The sequence below is a fragment of the Tinamus guttatus genome, unplaced genomic scaffold (genome assembly GCF_059628265.1).
Source record: "Tinamus guttatus ecotype Peru unplaced genomic scaffold, ASM5962826v1 Tinamus_guttatus_pri_ptg000199l, whole genome shotgun sequence".
Lineage (NCBI taxonomy): Eukaryota > Metazoa > Chordata > Aves > Tinamiformes > Tinamidae > Tinamus > Tinamus guttatus.
In genome coordinates this window covers 116,914-139,889 of record NW_028288733.1, presented here as the reverse complement: position 1 = coordinate 139,889, position 22,976 = coordinate 116,914, and the positions used below count along the sequence as shown (strand labels likewise).

Below are 22,976 nucleotides of genomic sequence, written 5' to 3'. Positions count from 1 at the left end.
CACTTTGCTTTATACAGTACGGGTTCCTATTATTATAACTATATTATTTTAACAGGTTTATCTCATAAATAGATAAATAAAACACAAAAAACCATCTGTTTGTTTTCCTTAACGATTTTCCAACCTTGGTTCTGATGTCCAAAGCACTTTAAGAGCTTTTTGGAAAATATGGCATATGAAAGGTATCTTTTGTAGGATCTGAAAAATACATTTTCATTGTTCTTCCACTTCACGGACCAAAAGGCTCTTACAAAGTAAAAAAAAAAGGGGGGGGGGGGAATTAAAGCTTTGCATCTTGAATAAAAGTACTTTCTTTTATACAAAACAATAAGAGAATGAAAAATATGCCACAGGGTAAAAAGCCTACAATGTAACAGATGAAATCAGATAGAAACAAAAGATTGAAAGCAAATCCAGATTTAATAGAAAGTGTGTTCTGCAAAAAAAAATGCAGTATGCATTTCTGTGTCTGGGATGTCGATAAAATAAGTATTTTGCTAAAAGACATTTAGTAATAAAATTATTCTCATCAGGAAAAGATATATTTGTGATGTTTATGTGCATATAATTGGCATAACATCCCGAGGTGACCAGAACAGAGGATATGCACAAATATATGGGGAACAATCACATGTTATTAAATCAAACATTTAAGCTTTTCTAAATAAGTTTCTAGTAGAGGATTCAGTATGGCTGGCTTTGTTTTTCAGGCTTTTAAACTCCTCTGAGAAATTTTTTTGCCATGTTCCAAATTTACATTCTTGTATCCCCAGCTGACGTCCTTGTTGATGTCACCAGTGGCTTAATGCGTCTTGTCAATTTTTGAACACACTTGAGTGTTTTGAGTTCAATAGGTTTTAAAATCAGCATAGCTTGACTTTTATTTGGTTTAAATTCAAGTCGGAAGAATAATTATTCTGTTCTGCAAATGTATGCTGCAGGAAAAGAATGACATCAATTTAAATCTGCAATCAAGCCATAGGATCAGAGAATAATTACAAGAATATTCTGTAAACTTTTCAATAAGGATAGTCTGGATTTAGATTAGTGGTTACATTCATCTATTTGTTATGATTTTCACATTGTGAATTGATGAATGTTGTTCTGACCATTAGTTGAAGTTGAGATCATTAAAAGGACTACTATCTGGCTAAGATCTTGATATTTCACTCTATGCTTAAGAATTCCACATCAGCTAATTGAGCATACTGATATGTACTGAGGACACACCAGTGGTTGATAAAGTAATAAAATACTTTGGCAGGTTAGTTGTGTGGAGATGAAAGACACATAGTACATTAACATAATATATGACCCATGGAACTGTTGTTAGTGGTGAAAACCTTCCTTCCAGACCTGAACATTGATGCTGATTTCTGACAAATTTTTAATCTAGAGTATGAAATAAAGCATATCTTCCCAAACCTTCACATTGTAGATAACTGGGCATATATTGGGCAAAAACCTTTTCATGCACGCAAAATACAATAATATCTAGTACATGAATTAGAATTGAACTTCTCCTGTTGACACGTGAAAGTTAGGTCGGGACATCTGTAATTTATGGAGGAAATGTTAAGGGTTCACCTGGGTGTATTTTCTCATGCAGGTCCTCGGAATAATAGATGTGGTGACTGAGTTCATCTGTGAATTGAAATATGGCCTTCAAAAATGTCTTAACGTTTTGTTGTGAATGTGTTATTAAGATTCAGCAGGCTCTACCTATTGCCGCTTGGATACCTAAAATATTAGTTCCAGAAATATGTGTTTATATTAGGACAAACAGGTTTCTTGTTTCAGAAGATGAAGCAGGGTATTTTGACAATTTTAGGAGAATTTATAACAACAAACCTGTCAATGGGCTACTCCTTTGGATAAATCAAAGTTTACTCAGTATTGGCCTATTTCACTTATGCTGTCTATTTTTTTTTCTTTTTGATCCCTGATATTGCAAATCACGAAAGAACCCTCTAGAAACCTTATTTTCTTCTTATTTATATTCTCTGTCCCATAAACGCTTGACCAAATTTTAACAAAGCATATTATCTATTTTAGCTGTAGATGATGGTGATGAGTGAAGCAAACGTGGGCCTCATTGCTCTCTCTGCCAGAGATTCACTGTCTCATTCTGTTAAAAAAAGTTTTGGAACAGAGAGTTGCCTCTGCTGCAAAGAGCTTGCAGTAGAAGGAAAAGGGAGGAGATGCACACTGAATTTGAAACATATACGGATTGAGGAAGGAAACAAACCATAATAATCAGTATGGCAGGTAGTGATTTCAGCATACCTCCTGCTTACCCAGAACCAGCTTTCTGTGGACTGCACAGCAAAGAGGAGCATAGGGATGTGGAGAGCAGCATGGCAGGTTTATGGGTAGGCTGTGGAAAGCATGTGCCAAGTGTTAGTGGCAGCCTGAGGAGAGGCAGAGAAGCTGATGGTAGGAAAATTTAACAGGGGGACGGATGTCATGGGCAGTTTAAATGTGGAGGCTGAACTTGGATACTGAATGAGAAATGATAGATGAGCAATAGACCATAAAGGCCATGAAAGTAAGGACAAGACAAGAGAGATGTGAGAGTCAAAGGAGGGATGCAGAGGGCAGCGTGAAGATTTAGTCTTGTCCTTGATGTGACAACCTACAAAGCAAGGAGAGGTCAGTCAAAGATGAGGTTGAAGTTATGGGCAGTTTCAGTTTGTTTTACATGCCTGAACAAGGAAGATGAACTTTTACTTGTTAGACATTGTTACACCCTTGAACCCATCTAAAGAAGTTGTACTGGAGTTTTGAGGAGACAGGGGGATAGGAATTCTGCATGTTTGCCACTGTTTTACTGAAGTGCTTGACAATATTGCATTCCAAGTGAGGGGGCAGTTAGCTCACTCAGTTTCTGCTTTTTGTGGTTCACTCTGTTTCTGCTATTTGTGGTAGTGAGAAAAAAAAAGGATTTTTCTTCAGTTTTAAAAGCTCATGAAACTACATTAGCCTAATGTTCTGTTAACTGTCTTCCCTGCTTCACAACAGTGGCATGTATTTTCACAAGAACACATCAGTGTTTTGCTGTATAACAAAAAAGATCTGTAAGCCAGAATAAAATCTCATTCTCTTGTCTTGGTGCTGCATGTAGGACAGCTCCGAAAAACATATTAAGAAAAGTTCCTGGACTTCTTCCCATTTACCTCTTCATTAGCAAAACAAAAAAAAGACAAAAAGAGAATAAAGATTTTTAAAAAATGCAATAAACATTTTCTACCTTGAGTATCATGTTATAAAGGCAACTGCTGCATATCTAATGGACAGTTGTAAGTCAGAGCTTCTTCTGAAATAGTCTTTTGCTTGATTTGATAGCCTTATTTTGTTCCCATTATATGCCTTCTTTTGAGAAGTACAGAATTGTAAGTGATTAGGGTGGATTCATCAGGAATAAACTTACTCATTTACACTTCCCTCTTTGTGTCCTTTCAATGAAACTGATTTTAAAAAAAAAAGAACAAAAACTTGACATTTTGTTTAAAATGCTTTTGTTTACATATAAGGAGCAAGAAAGAAGTTAAAAAACTCTTCAAATATGTCTCTAAATTATTATACAAATTTGTGCCTTACAGTGTAAAATATCAGCGCTCCCTGCATCCCAATTTTAAAATCTCCAGGAACTCACAGAAACCATGTGCATAAAAATGAGACCAGCCTAGCATAGTAACAATGTGCATTAAACTTATTATAATAGCAAATGCACAAGTTTAAATCATCAAAGATTTTACAGAAGGCCCAAGAATGAGACCAATTTGCATCAGTGATTTTCATTTCTCCTTTTGCTTCTTGTACGTGTTTATTTTACACTTGAATCCATGGGTCTGTCTGTTTCTAAATTTGTCATTTGGCCCTGAGCTCTAGGGAAGATTTCTAATCTGTTTGTCTGTTGGTAGACAGCTATTGTCTTAGAGTTTTTTGAAGTACTTACTTATTTTAGATGAGAGTTTGTACAGTGTAATGCACTTATTCCTACAGGCAAGCCTTCGCTGTCACTGAGTGGTTTTTTGAGAGACAAATTTCTGCCTCATATGTGTAGCATTGTGTCCTGTGCACACTATGTACTGCCATGGCTAAAAAGATATTCCCGGAGGTACAGAACTTATAAAAAGAAAAATGACATCAGTACCACACAGTGTTAAACATTTTTCTTTTTTTCTTTTTCTTTCTCCTTTTTCTCTGCAGTCTAAGATGGAAGCAGAAAGAGCGCAGTGAGTTTCCTGCAAAAGCTGGTAGTGAGCAGTATATAAATTGCTCATTCTGCAATTTAAATAGGTAAAATGTGGAGGTGAATATTGTGTATGTGAAAAGGGAGAGAGCAACTTTTGGAAGAAAGCTACTCTGCATGAAACAAAGCTGCATCAGCCAATTCTATATGATGAATATAGCAAATTAGCTGCTGGGTTATGGGTTCTGTTGCATCATTCAGTCTCTTCCCAAGAATTAGTGGGGCTGTGTTATGCTATCCATTGCTGGTACATAGGACCCTCTTCTTTTTGTCTTTTTGTCTTTTTTTTTTTCTGGTTCCCTTTCATATATCCCTTGCATTGAGGCAGATGATTTACAGCCTCAGTAGCTGACACACGTGCGTGTGTCTGTGTTTGTGTAGGCGCACGTGTACGTGACCTTGGTGCAGTCGGGGCAGTCGGAGCAGCTATTCTGATTAAACTCCAGCTGACAGTCTGTAACCCGACAACAGTCATTAACTCCAATACTATCCATTCCACCACATTAGCAGCTGTGCAACTTCCAGCTTGGCTTTCTGAATACTAGGAAGGAGCAGAAATAGTCTGATGTAATAGTTGGTAAATTTAGCCTCCAAAACTAATTAAAAAATAAACAGAACTTGCCACAGAACATTGCTACCCCTTGGCCCCTTTCTTAGCAATAATCTAGGTATCAGTTTCTGACAAATCACTTTAATTTCCTATGGGCACATTATTGATTAGCAGTCAAAAGGCAAAGAAGCAAAATATGGGATTTATCCATCTTGTTCAGAAATATTATTTATTCCCATTAATCCTGCAAATTTCCCCACAGCTCTGCCCATAACTCACAGTTAGATAGTAGGCTGTGTAATGGACTATGGTACAGCCAGGCTCTCAAAGAGCCAGGCTTGTTCTGGTAGAGTGCTTTGGCATTGCGCTGGAGGGAAATAATGATGTAGTCAATATTTGTTACCCACCTGGCCAGTGCCAAGAGGCTGATCAGGAGGCTGGAAATCCTATTAGCAGACATACGATGCTTTTTATTTTAATGATTTCCTGCACACATAATGAGAGGATTGTGCCAGGAAACTAATAAATTACCATGTACCATGCGGTACATCATGCTCTTGCAGTAAAATAGTCTAGAAAGGTTCAAGTTCAGAGATGGAGCGTGATCACTTCTGACGTCAGTAAATCTCCAAGAGACAGCAGTAAGCGAGAGGGGAGCAGGCTGGAGACAGGGTTTTTGAGAAGAGCCGATGGAGTACGAGGCTTCCACTGCTTCTGGCGAGGCGGTCTGGGTGCCCACTGGGGTGGCAGGTACGTGAGGGTAGGAGGATTAGATCTATATGGCCCTGAGACTCGTTACCCGGCTTCTCCAGACAGCTATGTGAGTGTTTTTGGACCCCGTCAGATGTTCCAGGTAAAAGCATATGAGCTGGAAATTATCAGCTAAGAATGAGTCCTCTCTTGTGTGTCATGTCTTTATGTCTGAAGTGGGCTCCGGCCAGGTTCATTGTTGTCCGAGTTGTGTGCTGGAAAGAGTTGTGGTCTGGTGGACAGTTTGAATACTTCTCTTCATCAGACAACCCAGGGCATCTTTTTTTTTAAGCTCTTCCATGGGGAATGGCTGAACTTTTTTTTTTTTTAATCTGGAAGCAGAAAAACTTTTTTTTTTTTTAATCTGGAAGCAGAAAAAAGACTGTTATCTAAATCCAGACTGAGGTATTAAGCAGACTTAAAAAAGAAGCGGCAGAGTCCTGAGAGGAAATGTGACTGTCTAAGAAGTCCACCTCTCTTTTACATTGAAAATAGCTAGTTTCCTCAGGAGAAATTGGGGACATAAAATTGAAGATAAACTCTGTTGCACACAGATGTGTTAAAAAGAAACATATAGTTATCATGGAGGAAGGCATCTTATGAGAGAGACACAGTGTGGCATGGACAGTAGTGAGCTACCCATATAGCCCAGAACAGAAAATACGTGTCTTCAAATGCATAAATGGGGAAGAGAGAAGGCAGTGACAAAATGGGCAGTATTTCTGCCAGTTCATTTGGTGGTATTAGGTGTTTAGAGTACATCTTTTGTTACTGTATTGTGTGAGATGGACAGAGTGTCTACATTACAGATGTGTGTTCCAGTGACCTTTATGGAAAAAACCATCTTAAACAAAAAGTTCTTAAAAGACCCTCATCCTTTTTTCCTTTGTGCAGCCTGAGTAATCAGTTTCTATCATAAAATAATTCTTGCCCTGAGGAGATATCTTGAATTATTTTGTTGTACTCTAAGAAAATGTCTGTTCTCTGCCTGGCTTTTTTGCCCCAGGAGAAGACCGAGAGAACAATGTTTATCAGTCACTAAGGGTAGAGACACAGATCCAGCTATTGCAGCTGAGGTTTTGTTGTTGTGCTGTTGTTATCAACAACATAAAAATATAAAGCAGATCATTTGACCATAAGATGAGCACATTCCTGTTGAACTCTAGGTGACCTAAATCTTCCATCTCTCTACAGAACTTCCATGTTTCTCACTTAAGAAAAATTCTTCCTAAACAGTAAGGTTTTGCTTTTGACAGTGAAATGCTCTTTGAGTGCTTTTGCTTATAGGGTTTTAATGGACTGACTTGGGGTAGACAAAGAAAAGATATGCTTGAATGAATGTAAAAGGACACCCTTACAAAGAGTAATAGTAACATCCAGATAATATTTAACTATATAGTTATAGTTATATATATACTATATATAGTATAGTTTTTATTGTTTGATGAAGTATTATTTATTATCTAGTGCTTTGTACTATCATCACATTACAAGATTGAAAAGGAACTCTTGTAGTGTGTTTGTTAACCTTACGATAAGTAAGGTTTGTAATGCCTTTTTGGATTTCAGATGACTATGGATCTAGACTACAATTTTTATTTTTTAAGTCATCAAGACCTGTTTCTGTAAATGAGAACTCTCTATAAAAACAACTTTTACTTGACAGTGAAAGTCATAATGAGGAGTTTTACAATGACAGAGATTGTAACGTGCATTTTTTTGCAGCTTCCTATTTCAGTGTGTTTTCCTTTATGCACAGAAGAAAATTGGGCACAAATTAAATTTTGTCTGTTTTTCAAGATCCTTGAGGACAAGGGAGAGATGAGGATGTCTCTCCTATCTACTGGGCACTGCATAAGTTTTCCAGTTCTTTTCCTTTTTTTTTTTTCCTTTTTTTTTTCCACAGCTGACACACAATATCTTCAGTGCTGTAATATGAGCTGTTATAAATCTGTTGTAAACTTTTCCTCCTACCCCTTCAGCATGTGACAGTGACCACTGGGGACCTCACTGCAGCAGCCGTTGCCAGTGCAAAAACGAAGCCTTATGCAACCCCATCACTGGAGCCTGCCACTGTGCATCAGGTTTCAAAGGCTGGCGCTGCGAGGAACGTTGTGACCAAGGGACATATGGGAACGACTGCCATCAAAAATGTCAGTGTCAAAATGGAGCCACCTGCAACCATGTGACTGGAGAGTGCAGATGTCCTCCTGGATACACTGGTGCCTTGTAAGCAGAGCGTGTGTTATTTGTTGGGGGGAGTTTGGGGATTTGGCTAGTATTATGAACAGAAATTCAGAAAAAAAAATGCTATTGTGTGTAACAGAGGAGCACAACTGAGTAAGAAGAACTGGGCAAGCCTTCTTTGCATGCATTTGCAGAAGTGCAGTCAAAATGAAGTCCCCTCAATCTAGACTGCTTAATAAAAGCTACAAAAGGAGTCAGAGGACCTTCTTTATGGCCCATGTGAGTGTTATTTGGCTGAAAATTTGGAAAATAGCACTGAAACATACGGCTGTTTGGATTCCTCATTCTAGATATATTTTTGAGATGTGTCAGTAACTATGAGCCACTACCAAGCTGAATTAGTGAAGACAGAGATGTCTTCCAATAAGAAAATATCTGTTTACAAAATTCCCAGACTGCTGGATTTGCTTCCTTATATTTGCTGCATGGATACTACATACTGTTCAGTTTGCTTCTCTGTTAGTTTGTACTGCCCTTTTGTTTCATACTTCCTTTCTGGAAAACTAACTAGAACGTTTAATAGAACATTTAACGCAGAGATGCCCAAGTGACGGCTGTGTCTTCCCACCCCTGCAGCTGTGAGGACCTCTGCCCGCCGGGGAAGCACGGGCGGCAGTGCGAGGAGAGGTGTCCCTGCCAGAACGGAGGCGTGTGCCACCACGTCACGGGGGAGTGTGCCTGCCCGCCCGGATGGATGGTAAAAACGCTCCCCACAAGCAGCGCCCAAAAGGATCCACGTTTGTACACTTTGGGCGGTGTTAGAAATGAGTAGCGAATTAGGATAGCAAAGGCGGTCTGCCGGCAGCCAGGAATAATAGGAGATGTTTTTTTAACATACAATGGACTGGAATAAAATACTTGCAAAACCATCTGTTATTGAATATCCCTGAGACGTGTACTGCTTTTTTTTTTTTTTAACCATGTCAGATTCTGGGAGACAAAGAAATTGATTCGTGCTGTGAAAACACCACATCCTCTAAACCTGTCTAGATAGGAAAGTACCACCGTTATATATTTTGGGGTGGTGGTAGTGATGGAAACAGGACACTATGATTTTGACAATCTCTTCAGACTTTTTATCCTTTTGTCAGTGAGTATGGGAAGAATTGACCTCTGAGCTGTAAATGAAATGCCTTCCCTCCTGTGAGGATAGTCTTCCCTCACAGGAGGAGAATTTCCACTTGCACTGGAAAGTGATCAAAACCTAAGTAGCATTCTAATATTTTTAGATATTATTCATTAATAGCAAAATGATTTCTATTGGGATGAAAATGTGCTTGACTTTTTGATTAGCTCGCATATAGAAGTAATTCTGTAGTAGAGGTTTTCACCAACTGGAGAGCATAGTTACAAATGGATCGAATCTTTTTTATGTTTACATATCACCACTCACTTAGGTACCTAACTGACATTATGGCAATTCTTACTAAACAGTAGAAAAACATAAATTAATGGTGATAAAATACAAGTGTTTATATGAATTCTTGATTCTCTTTATTGGCCTAAGTACAGATAGTGAAAAATGATATTGCATGTTTACATGTGATGAAAATTTTATAATAATGTGTGTTAACTAATATATTTCTAATTAGCTCCTTGACTAATTTTCCATTCCAAGTGGTTATTTAGTCATTACTCTTCGTTAGTTTTATTTTTTGCCATTATATAAACTGCAATTTTATCTGCGTAACCTTTTTGCTTCTCATGTAAGGTTGGTATAAAATAGCCAGGCATAAAGTATAGTAATGTTTTACATTAGTTCTGATGAAATGCCTTTAAGTGTGTTCCTCTTGATTTGACTTCTTAAGATCTTATTTTCCTCTTATTACAGAGGTATAATTAATTCCAAGGAGGTAAATAGCATTGAAGAAATTTGAGGCGTTCGTAAGGGAAGCGCAAATCATTCCATAAGCTTTTAAGACGTGTTGCTTTTCAATGAGATTATAAAGTGCTATTTTTTTTCTGTAACCCAGCTGATCATGGAGTAGTGTAATTGCTGCATTACAGCAATTACTGCTTTCTACACCAGTATTCACCGGAAGGCATTTCCGGATGTCTTGATAAATTCTACTCCTGATAAAGAAATTGTGAAGAACTTGATGTCAATTAGTCTTAAATGTCTAAGTGTTCACTGTTGCTTAGAGGTGATGTTTTCCATTAGCTTTGGCTTCCAGAATGGAAATCCTGGATTATCCCCCCAGTGCTGAGACATACCTCTGTGTAAAATTGGAGAAGAGTGTAGCATGTCCAAGATGAATGCTAGATGCAGGTTGCATGATCTCCTTGCTCCCCTTCATTACAAATCTTACTTCTCTGCTGTTTTGGCTGCAGTCTGGAGACTGATGTTCAGATTTCTTTGCACACACAGGGCACAGTCTGTGGTCAGCCTTGTCCTGAGGGTCGTTATGGAAAAAACTGTTCCCAAGAGTGTCAGTGCCACAATGGAGGGACCTGTGACTCAGCGACAGGTCAATGCCATTGCAGCCCAGGCTACACAGGCGAACGGTAAGGAAAGCCCATGGAACCTGCAGAGGGTCTACTGCAATAGAGAAAATTAAGAAGGGGTAGAAAGCCGAATGAGGGTGTTGGTGATATGCTTAAAGGAACTGTGTGAAATGTTTGCTGTGTCACTTAGCTGACGCTAAATCGTATGCTAAAGGTGCAGAAATGGAAGATGTTCTGTGAAAATCTGTTTGGTCTGGGGATTTTTGTGCTGGGGCCGTGCGCTGCCAGTGCCTTGTGGTCTCCGTTTGGGTGGTGTGCAGAATGACGCAGTTTGAGGCATGGCAAGGCAGCAAGAGAGGAAGCTCTTGGTTTTCCACAGATGTTTGACAGATGGACTGGCAAGGGAGGCTCATTCTGTTCTTCAAAGTGGGTTCTTCCCGGAAGCATTTCACTGAAATGACGAAACAGAGTATTTTTATTTTCTGACTTTGCCGTTAAAAATCTTCTTCAGAGAAAAAAAATGGATAGCAAGAGTTACCTTTCTGAGGGCAGTGTAAAGTGATGATAGAAGTGCTTTGCTGCCTATATTTTAAGCAGTACAGCAACACATTTGCTGAAGTCAGCAGCAGCTTAATCACTGGGGTCAATCCAGGGGATCTCTGCCAACAGTAGTAGGTATTATAACCGTATGCACTTCCCACGCGAGCGTTCACAGGATCTGGGGAGAACTGGCCAGCACGTAGGAGAAAAAAACCATGAAGAAAAAGCAAAACAATCAGTCCGGAGCCATTTGATTGCAAAATTAAATGCTTGCCTCTGTGAAGAAACACTGCAGAAAATGGTAGATACATTAAAAAAAAAAATGAAAGGAAAATTGAAGGAATATCTGTACACAAATCTGCAGACTACACTCTGGCGTTTGTAAAAGCTATTAACATTTTTTTGTCTTGGAATTTAAATCTTAACTCTAATCTGAAATGCCTTGCAAGCTGCAGCATTTTGATCCCTTTACCAAGTCTAAGATTCCTTTTTGCTGCATAATGGACTATATTTGCAACTCGTGTGTTTTCCAAGCTATTGCTAAGGTCAGGAATGGGTCATAAGCAAGGTGGGAGACACACATTTCTTATTTCACATCAGGTGACTGGCAAGAGAGGGTAATATTACAAGAAAAGCTATGTGTGAGATAATATATGTGGATCAGCAGCAAAAAAAGGATGGTGTATAAAGATGTTAACTACTCTCCACTTATGTTTGTAATTTCAACAGCATTTGTCTTAGATTTTGGTGCGGTAGTGACTTCAGGTATTCAGTCTTACAGAAAGAAAAAGCACTGCTAAGGCATGTAGCTGTGTTTCTGCGTGATTTAAGTTAATGCAGGGTAATCTGGTTTGAATTACTATGCTAATTGTTATACCAAATACTTCTTGATTGATACTCATCTTCATTGCAAAATTGAGAGGATTCTTAACATGTTGATGAGGACAGAGTTCTGCAAAGTTAAATTTCATCTAATGAAATTCTGATTTTCATTTGGGGAAATTTAATTCTCGGCTTTCTTTGTGTAACCGCATTAGGAAATATTTCGCTTTATCTATTTGCTGCATTATAATGCTGCCACTCTCAAGCAAGAAGAGATTTTACTGATGGTTTCAGTGAGAACAACATTGCAGATACCTTGAAACTTCTGGATAACAGGGTCCGGTCGAGGTGGATGCTACAGAAGCATGAAATATGAACGTTTTACACATTTTCTGTTAAATCGTGTTACATTTGGTGCTGCCTTGAGAAACTTCCAGATATCCAAGTTGCAGAGGATGTAGTGTGTTATATGTTTCCTGATGGCCTCAGGACTTCCGTGTCAGCATGTCCTGGGTAGAGGGTTTGGCATTCAGCTGTTTTGTCTTGCCATTTATATGAACTGCTGAATGTATTTCATAGTTTATAGAATGCTTATATTAAAAAATACAGGAGTTTTTCCTGATTGATAAAATAAAATTTGGGGAGGTGAGAAGGGTAGGGTGGTGAAGGTATTTTGGAAACATATGTTTGGAAACACACTGCTTTAACACTAACAACAAGAAGGTACAGATTGGATGGCTTTTGAAACTTCTTTGCTTCTTCTCATACTTAAGATCTGATTAAGAGGGTTTCATTTTGATCTTTTTCTTTTGTAAGAAATAAGACCACTTGAATGAAAATGGTCTGGGTAGTAGTTGTCTTCCTTTAGGAGAAAAAGAGAACTTTTTCAAGAAGAGAGAACTTTTTCAAGAAGAATTTGCGGAATCAGAGTTTCTAACCTGTCCTCTGTGATAAACCATAAAAGCCAAATGACAGACGGTTTTAAATATAGATTTACATAAATACAAATGCCTGTACTTCAAGAGCTGTAGAGCTGTATCAGAGGTTCTTCATAAACTGTAAATTCTAGTTCATGGAAAGTGAACTTTTTTCTTTTCTTTTTGCTTTTCTCACAGATGTCAGGACGAGTGCCCCGTGGGGACATTTGGAGTACAGTGTGCTGAGACCTGCCGGTGTATGAATGGTGGGAAATGCTACCATATTAGTGGTGCATGTCTCTGTGAACCAGGATATACAGGAGAGCACTGTGAAACAAGGCTCTGCCCTGAGGGAATTTATGGTCTCAAGTGCGACAAAAAGTGTCCTTGTCACTTGCCAAATACCTTCAGGTGAGTTTTATACTCTTTAGCACAGTCTTTCTATGTGGGATATTGCAACCATCATAGAATCCTGAAAAGAAATAATTCCCATTGCTTCCAAGGACAACCTTGCAAACTACAGCAGTTAAAGATTGACAAAGAGTTTTTAGTATTTTATACCTACAGCAAGCAAGAAAGTATCAATCCAAAAGAACTTAATAAGACAAAGGCCTTTGTCTATGTTTATCATATGAATAAGTGTCTATATTATGCATCAGATTAAGTCAGGAGACCTTATATCCTCCTCTTGTATTCTGGGGTACTGTGAATCAGAAGTAATTGAATTTGAAGTCAGTGGATATATCTTCTTATGAGCCTGGTATCAGAAGAGGATTGATTTCTCTTTCTCTGTATATGCTTAAAAGAATTGGAGTATGTAATTGTTTTAATACAAAATTTCTGAGGAATTCCCAGTTATAACTGTAAATTTCATTGTCATTTAAACAGTATTACAGAAAGCAGATAAAATCTGGTGGTTAAAAATAGAATTAAAATAGTTTTCTAACTTGTCTTCCTTTTACTCTCTCTTTATTTAGGCAATGACAAGACATATTTTTGGGGTTTTCTATGCCTTTATAGATTTCATTACATTTTACTGTGTTGTCACAAAAATCCAAAAAGCAGCTATTCTGAGGTGATTTTTGGCTATGGAGCAGGAGATCAGTTAAGACAAGTGAACAGTTCTCATTGCCACCTTTTTCTTATCTCTGAGCATAGTTTTTTGTGAAATATTTCAGTCTTTGTGCATTTGCTTGCATATGATTCTGTTATTCATAGTTTGGTTAGATGAGTTTTGTGAGCTTAGTCCAAATATTTCTCTGTCACAAACTCAAAGAAACTATTTAGTATTACAGAGTACTGTTGTACATTGTATCTAAGGTGTGCTTTTCCTCATAGGTTAAACAGAAGCCTTGAATCAGAATTTAAAAGAGATGTTATAGTGCTCAGCCATGTGTATGCAAATATTTCAGACCTCAGGCGTCCATGAAAATATCTTTGTGGATTATCTGGATTGTTCAACATATCTTTCATTGACAAACCATGTGGAAGTGAAGTGGTTTTTTTTCGCTTTCCATTCAAATGTTCTGGCTGTCATGTGTTTGCACTTCTGTTTATTCCATTTACTTGAAATATGTTCTGAAAAAAATACTGTTTTATTTTTTGACATAAAATCAAGCACTTTATTCTTTGGGCAGAACATTCAAAAATAAATGGAATGATAATCCCAGCCTAACTCTCAAATTATTCGTGTAGTCCAAGTACTATTGTATTATGAATAATGGTTTAGCTGCTTTCCTGCAAATTTGTCTGCAGACTGTTGTGGAAGCTTTGTTTGACATAAATATATTACGTGGTATAGTATTTCTGATATTTCAGGGATTACTTCTGATTCATGTTCAACACAGCTGTTCCTTCATTTATACCGCTGGAAGACAGCTTGTGGTCAAATTAGATCACAAATGTTCGCATGTAAACAGCAGCATATGGTTGGTCTTTTTCTGAACGTTTTCTCCTCTGCATGACAAATCACAAGGGATTTAAGAACATTTTAGGTAGTGTGGGAGAATGTTTATCTTTAAATACATGGTAATGTGAGCAGAAAACAAAAATTTTCAGGACTTCACAAGTATATTTTTCATACATGGTGTCAGAAAATGACTGAGACCACCAAATAATAGAAATCAAATAGTATCTGGGTAATAATGTAGAAGAGAGATCTCCTCTGCAGACATCTTCCTTTATGCTTTTGACAATCTACTTGTGTCTGGGTGTCTTCAGCTGTGATTAAATGTCAGTCAGACAGGAGACATACCAGGAAATACTCTTGCCGTAAATACTCATTATCAGGAAATGCTCATTTGCCGTAATATTTGGCCTAAGAGATCTTCACCTTGTTAACCCCTTTGGCAGCATAACAACCAGGACACTGAAAAGGGGATGTGTTCCCTGCTTGGGATCAACTGTAAGTGTCCACAGGTCCGGGATTCTGCTAGGACTTCTAGCAAATAATTATCATAAAGTCATGTTTCACCTGGGCTTGTCCACTGCTTTAGAGCTTTAGTGTCCTCAAAGAGGACAATACCTCTGGCAATACCAGAGTACTTAGGTTTTAATGTATTTTCTTGGCAATCATAGAAATAATGATGAACTAAAGGTTAGTTAAAAATTAATATTTGCCAGTAAAAAATAGTGAGGTAAACAAGGAATACCTAAATTGCACTATACAAGAGTGTGTCTAGCTATTTTTCTTCTAATGCCTAAAGATGAAACATTATTACAATATGCTATAGTTTTTTTAAGAAGTTGTGTCTTTTTATTATTATATTGCAATTGAGAAAAATATAACAAGAGAGCTTTGACAATAACTCATGATTTTCAAGCTTCTATCAATTTGCATTTATGGTAGGTTCAGTTACATGTATTTCGCTGTTGTTGCTGGTTGATGGCATCTGTTGGGAATAAAAGGCCTGCTCATCATCGTTCATCGCTAGATCAGCAGCCTTTGGTGAAGGCTCTGTCAAGGGTTAGATACAGAGCTACTGGAGAGGTTTTGCACTTTTTTAAGGGTCCAGTGGGCAGCAGTAGGTAACAACCCTCTGGTGCCAAGTGTTCTTTTTGCAAACATTTATTCTCCGCTGCATCTTCTAACATACATACATCTTCCTTTTCTGTACATAAGAGGACTTGAGGTAGAGTGCAAAACAACACAGTTCTTTGTTCTCTGTGACCAGGTGACTCAACCAGTATTTCCCTTTGTTTGAAAACTTGTCAAGAATAAAACCGGAGTGAGTGTTTGCTGGCTGAGGCCAAGAGCCCATAGGAGAAGCAGTGTTTTCCTCAATGAGGAGCAGGTAGCACTGGTGAGCTGGTGTGAAGACTGTTTGCTGAGCAGATCCGTGTACCTTTGTCACATAGATCCATGCTTTAGGGAACTGCGCATTTTGAAGATCCAGTTTGCAGGAGTGAGCAAAAAAGACTTCTGTATCTATCTCTGTCAGCATTGCCCTGTTCTTTCCATACAAGAATTTTCTTAAGCATCAGTGATTCCTGGTTTCATCATTCCTTTATTCAAGCAACACCTAATAATTATAAACTGGGAAATATAGAAAGAGCAGGCTGTTCCTGTGTATTTAGCCAGAAGCACTAAGAAGGGTGTGCATTACCTCTGTGTTTCTGCAAGTGCAGCAGTTTCAGGTTAATTTCTGAGATAAATTCAAGATGTCATTCTTTTTGTTAAAGCTAAAATTAAAGCACAACATCATTTTGGATTTTTCCAAAATTTCCCTTTTTCATGGCAACTTTATATTGGATGAAGTGCTACAGAAATTATGTGGTTGTTTTAATGCCTATGTAAATCTTCTGAAATTATGTAGTCCATCTAAATCTTCCTAATATATATTGTCCACTTCTCACAAATAATCTTTTTCTCTATATGAAGTAAGTCTATATTGTAAGGTAATGTGAACAAAAGGCAAGGATTAAAAGCAGATGTACCAGCAAAATCTCTCAACTTCTCTTTACTTCCCTATCTTAATATATAAATCCTATTGCCAATTAAGCTAACTGCATGAGGACCCATCAAAAAAGCTTCAGAAGTGCTCCAGCTTCCTACCTCTAATTGCAAATCAGTGAATACTAATTTTGGTGTCAATCAATAAATGTGCAAGTATGCCTTAGTAACACTCACTGGGGGGCACAGAATATCAATGCCTCTGCCTCATAAGCAAGGCTTGTTCGTGCACATGGTCTTCCCTTCTTCTTATAATAAATAAAAAAATAAAAACAACCCCTGGATTTATTTCTTAAAACAACACTATTAATAATTTTATTTTAAGATATCTTCCCATTCAGATTCTAGTGACTACTCTGTTGTGGATTGAAAAGTCTTTTCATATTCCCTGAGTCATTCCATTGATAGAAAACATAGGAGTTGGACGTCAAATGCCTTTGGATATGTACAGGAAGAAATTAGGAACAGAGGGCAAATCTAATTCTCATAATGTGCTTTCTTAATGTAGCATGTACTTTATGTAAGAATAAACAACACAGTTATGAGCACTGTGTATTTGGAATGTTTTCCACCTATGCATTCCAAACTGTCTCTGTTGCTGTTTAGTTGAAAAGATTAAGACTTTTCCTGTCAGTTTTATATAAACCAGCACAGGACCATTAAAAACAGTTTTTAATACATTAAAAAAAAGGGTTTTCAAATTCTTGTCATGTTGCAGTGTGTGGAATGATATATAGACAGCAAAAAGTAAAAAAAAAAGAAAAAAAAAAAAGGAGATTCTGTATCTTTCTAAATAAAGTTCTCCTTGATCAGCAGTACATTGTTGGTTGGTTGTATTTGGCAGTAAGAAATTCTTAATTTGACAAGAGCAGCCCTGGCGTCCAGGAGCAGTTGCAGTTAATGTTGCATTCTGTTGTTGTGCTGGAACTATTTCCAAGAGTATCATTATTCCTTATGCACCTAAAAGTGCAATAAGAGCTTTTTGGAACTTTGAAATGGTTAGAAAAGCACTTGATTTCATAAACAGACCCCCAGAAAGAGTCAGCAAATCTTGCAAAATTAGCGTGTTGTCATGGGTCATTTAATGCGTCTGGACAAAGGCACATTTTTTCCAGCACGCTTAAAGGAACTGCACTTCAATCAGTGGCAGGAGACGATCTTTAAACAGTCTTCCCATTGTAGATATATTGGATTTGGATATTAAGACCTTCCTTTGGTGAGAATTAAGCAAGTGCTTTGTCTGCCAGAGGGCTACAGAGTAGCCCATTGTGTCCGCTTTTCCAGCACATACATCTTTGCGCAGCTGATGATGTCCATTTGTTACGAGGCAACAGCTGGCCGGCTGGGCGCTCAATGCGGCTGCTGTTCCAGGTAGGGACAGCTGGGCTGCCCCAGGTATGGCCAGCACAGGGGAGATGCTCTCCGAAAGGTTGCTGGGCCTCGCGGTGTGTGCCTGACTTCCTCCCCACGCAACTGATGCGGTGATGTTCCTGGAGAGGTGCCAGGTGGACCTTTATTCAGCCAAAGTTTTCATGGAAAGAGCATGTGCATCACTGAATGTTGTGCTGTCATTTTAGCAAAGTGTGTGCCCAGGGCAATACATGGCTTTACTTCATTGGTGTGCAAAAAGAGAGATATTTTGAGAATTTAAATTTTCATCATTTGCTAAGTATAATTATTATTCATTTTACAGTCACTAGAACTATCTTACAGATAGGATTGCTTGCTTTAGTTTGCTTGCTTGTTTGTTTGTTTGAATCTAGCCAAAGTACTACATTTCCCACCAGAAGATTTTGTTTTGTATGCTTCTACTCTTTCTCATATTAATTGGTATAGGTATATATGTATAGTCCTATGTTTTGTGTTCTGAGGAAAGGAAAATATTTCTGTACATTATATGCTAGACACTTTTTGCAGCCTATCTATAACAGCATTTTGTTCTCTGGACAAAAAAAAGAAAAAAAGTTTTGGTGTCGTATTTTGTCTTGAATTACTTATCTTTTCATCCCGTCTTGGCAGCTGTCACCCAATGTCTGGGGAATGCTCCTGCAAGCGAGGCTGGTCTGGGCTCTACTGCAACGAGACGTGTTCACCAGGATTTTATGGCGAGTCTTGTCAGCAGATTTGCAGCTGCCAAAATGGTGCCGACTGCGACAGTGTGACTGGAAAATGCATCTGTGCCCCTGGATTTAAGGTAAATGAATCTCACTTTAACCATCCTTTCTCTTTCTTTTTTTTTCTGACTCCCCTGCCTCTAACTAAGTGCAAAGTTCTTCAAGATGCTGTGTGTCCTTTCTCTACTTAAGTGAAGGACAGTGAGGAAATGCAGGTCCCACTTCACAGGGTCACAGAATCACAGAATGGTTAAGGCTGGAAGGGGCCTCTAGCGATCATCTAGTCCAACCTCCCTGCTCCAGCAGGGACACCTAGAACACATGGCACAGGGGTGTCCAGGCAGGTTTTGATGATCTCCAGAGAAGGAGACTCCACAACCTCTCTGGGCAGCCTGTTCCAGAGCTCTGTCACCCTCCCAATAAAGAAGTTCTTCCTCAAATGAAAATGGAACTTCCTGTGTTTCAATTTGTACCCGTTACTCGTTGTCCTGTCACTGGCCACCACCAAGAAGAGCCTGGCCCCTCTCTACATTCTCCTTTAGATATTTGTACATGTTGATAAGATTCCCTCTCAATCTTCTCTTCTCCAGGCTAAACAGGCCCAGCTCGCTTAGTCTTTCCTCATAAGATAGATGTTCAAGCCCCTTTTTATATTTGTTGCTTTTTGTTGGACCCTCTCTAGAAGCTCCACGTCCCTCTTGTACTGGGGAGCCCAGAACTGCCCCCAATACTCCAGGTGCAGCCTCACCAAAGCTGAGGGATCTCAGCTGAGGAGAGCTGAGGGAGCTGAGGGCAGGATCCCCTCCCTCCACCTGCTGGCAACGCTCCTCCTGATGCAGGCCAGGATCCCATTGGCCTTCTTGGCCACCAAGGCACACTGCTGCCTCATGGTTAACTTCTTGTCAACCAGGGCTCCCAAATCCCTCTCCACGGAGCTGCTTTGAGCAGGGCAACCCATAATCTGTCCTGGTGCCTGTGGTTATTCCTCCCCAGGTGCAGGACCCTGCACTTGTCCTTGTTGAACCTCATGAGGTTCCTCTCTGGCCCAGCTCTCCATCCTGTCCAGGTCTCTCTGAATGGCAGCACAGCCCTTGGGAGTGTCAGCCACTCATCTGCAAATTTGCAATTTGGGCACTCTCTGCCCTTGTTCAAGTCATTGATGAACAAGTTGAACAGCTTGGGCCCAGCACTGATCTGTGGGAGACAGCACTGGGCACAGGCCTCCAACCAGACTCAGCCCCATTTATCACCAACCTTTGTGCTCTGCCATCCAGCCAGTCCTCAATCCACTTCACTACCCCCTCATCCAGTCCACACTTCCTGAGCTTCCTAATGAGGATGTTATTGGAGACTGTATCGAAAACCTTGCTAAAGTCAAGGTAGACAACATCCACTTGGTGTACTGTAGCATAAGGATCAGAAAAAGGCAATATGTGTGATTAACTTTCAGTCCTGGAATAAAACTATTAAAGTCTGTATTCTTTTTTTTTTTTTTTCCTTTTTTAATACTTTATAAGGGAATAGTAAGACCTAGCATAACCTAGCATATGCAATAATGATGTGAATAAGATGAGGAACTAGGAAACTTGTGTGTAGGTTTCGGTTATTATTGCATCAATTCCTTATGCTCCATCCAGAGATGCCTTAGACAAGATGATGTTTTTTATAATTTAGTTCACACTTTTAATTGTTTTTTACACACCTTTGCTGTTACCTACACATTGGATGCTAATAACATATTGTAGAAAATATTTTTAATATTACTCCTCTTTAAGTGGTAAGTGCTGTGCAAACTTCTACCATGTTATGTTTTAAAAAAAATCCCTGACTGTTATTTTCCATTGAATTGGTACTTTATATTAGATTTTGCTGTCATAAATCGCTTCTTCATTAGTTAAAATTCTCACCCTTGGGCTAACCAAGTGCTGTTAGATATGTGACATGCGCTTTCCTAGCAACTAGGCTAAAACTAATGCTTACTGTAATCTTAAAGAGCATGAAGAGCTCTGCAAAAAGCTTTCCCTTAAATTCAGGATGATTTGATGGCAACTTAAAACAGTTTTGCACTGTGGACTTTCTGGTCCCCAGCCTAGAAGTCAGACCTCCTAAGTCAGTCTTCACAGTCAGTCAATCTTAGATGCAAGTCATTTGTCAGTTATTGTTTTATTGTCGGAACCTCCTAAAATAGCTTTGCAAATCTAATTTTGTATAATTCAGGGTGCTGACTGTGGTACTCCTTGTCTTCCGGGAACATATGGAGTAAATTGTTCTTCTGTGTGCAACTGCAAAAATGAAGCCATCTGTTCACCAGTGGATGGTTCTTGTACCTGCAAAGCAGGTAAGAATATTTTCAGATTAACTCTGAAATTTCTATAATCATAAAGGCAAAGCAAGTTTGTAGTAGAGAAAAGAAACTTAGTAAAAACCAGACAACCTTGCAAGCCATGCCAGTAGCTACTTCCTACTTCTGCTGCTCAGGGAGGTGACAAATGGGAAAACATCTGCTCAGGGAAGAGCACATGTACCTCGTGTTTGCTCTGTGCACTTCACAATAAGATGGATGCCATGGCTGGGTGGATTACGAATATTTACCTTCAGACAGGATGCCAGACTTTGCCAGACTTGTCTATCAGACAGACTTTGTTCTTGTGGAAGTGCCAGGAGCTGGTAAAGTGGCTACTGATGTGCAATGGATTTGATGGCAGCCTTCCCAGTGAAAACACTGCCTTGCTGCCTCTCAGTCCGCAAAACAGTCGGACTCTCAGTCCTTCTTCTGCCATCCTCGCCTGCTTCAGCATTGCAGAGATGCAGTTTTCTACCTGCCAGTTTAATACTTGTGTTGATACCTATATGGTTTTCAATAGAATACACTTTTCCTTAATGATTCTATGACAAACTTGCATGCCTGCCTTCCCAACCTCGTGGGTCTTTGTGCCATCACCATCCACAGGGCCATCCCATGTCTCCTTCAGAAAATTTCTGCATCTTCCGGTCTTAGTGCAGATGAACTCAGCCTCCTCAGCTCTTCTGCCTACTGCTCTCTACTCACCACTAGATGGTTGGTATATGCTCCACCTGAACCTATATGTCCCTGTATACCTTTTGGAAGCAAGTGCCAGTTAAGGTGTTGGCAGAAGCTGCACTAGCTTAGCCACCCTGCAGCACAGGTTCTGCCAAGATGCTTTTCCATGTAAAGATCTACAAGTCCATGTGCAGCCCATTCAACCTAGACTATAATACCAAGTTCCATGGAGAGTTACACTCTTGAAATATAAAGATTGAGAACCTGTTGTTCTCTTGTTTCTTCCTCTCTGTGGGAAAGGTCAAAAGCATCTCTCAGCTGTGATGCTGGATTGCTGAGAAGAGAGAGGGCAGCGAACATTCCTGAGTGAATCCCATGCCTACACTGTGTTACAAACACCCCCTTCACGCCCTCCAAAATACATTTAATGAAAATACAGGAAGGCTGAGTGTGACAGAGAAGTGGTCGAGTTACCTAGGCAAATGGGCACTGAATAAGCCAGGGATTGATACTGTTAAATCAGTCTGGTAGCAACTCTGCAGGGTTTGCAGCTTCTCCTCCCATCAGCTGCAACAGAGCAGATGTAACTCTGTTGAGTGTCTTTGCTCAGTAGCTAGACTGGGAGGAGAAAAACTGTTCTCCTGAGCTGTGCATAACCCTATCTGCTTGTACGTGATGCAGATTTTAATCATACTAAGATGAAAAGGGACTGCAAATAGAAAAATGGATTTATTAGGCTAAAATCAAACACTCGTCATATAAAAATTACTGTTGGATCCAGCCACTAAATCAAAAGCAATGACATAAGGTCTCCCTGAAGAGATAGGGATATTACCTGCATATGGAAAATATCTCAGATGTCCAGCATTTTAAAGGCTGATTGGACACCACTGAGCCAGTGAGAAAAATCTCATTAGTTTAAATGAAATGAGGATTCCTTTTGTTTTCATCTGTTTCATATAACTATATGTCTTCCCTGCTTCACTTCCTCCTTCAGAAAACCCTACTTCTTCATTTTGAATTAATAATCATATTACTGTTCAGTCTTCCTGATGCATTAGGAACAAGCTCTAGCTCTGAAGAAAACATGTTTGTGTGGGTGGGTTAGTGCATGGTAAGAGAATATACCCCATCTGTCATAGGCACATTCCAAATCTTGTTATCCTTTGTGGAATTGCCTCTTTTTGTGATGCTTATATTATGGGAAACTATTCAAGGAGAGATAGATGGAAACTTATAAATCTGAGAAAATATTTCATTTTTCTACCTACGGAAGTGTAGTGTTTTTTTCCTGAAGTGACCTCTAAATTCTGAATTTATCAATCCAGGGCATGAGGCAGATTCATTTCACTGCATGTGTTT

General features: G+C 39.1%; 1 protein-coding gene across 1 annotated transcript in view; it reads left to right on the top strand.

The window, feature by feature from the left end:
* MEGF10 (multiple EGF like domains 10) overlaps positions 1-22,976 on the top strand; it is a 73,844-nt gene that overhangs the window by 17,642 nt on the left and 33,226 nt on the right. The window contains exons 5-10 of the mRNA XM_010222928.2: positions 7,538-7,784; positions 8,379-8,499; positions 10,171-10,307; positions 12,725-12,937; positions 18,498-18,672; positions 20,810-20,930. Coding sequence (XP_010221230.2) covers positions 7,538-7,784; positions 8,379-8,499; positions 10,171-10,307; positions 12,725-12,937; positions 18,498-18,672; positions 20,810-20,930 — 1,014 coding nt within the window. The remainder of the gene's footprint in view (positions 1-7,537; positions 7,785-8,378; positions 8,500-10,170; positions 10,308-12,724; positions 12,938-18,497; positions 18,673-20,809; positions 20,931-22,976) is intronic.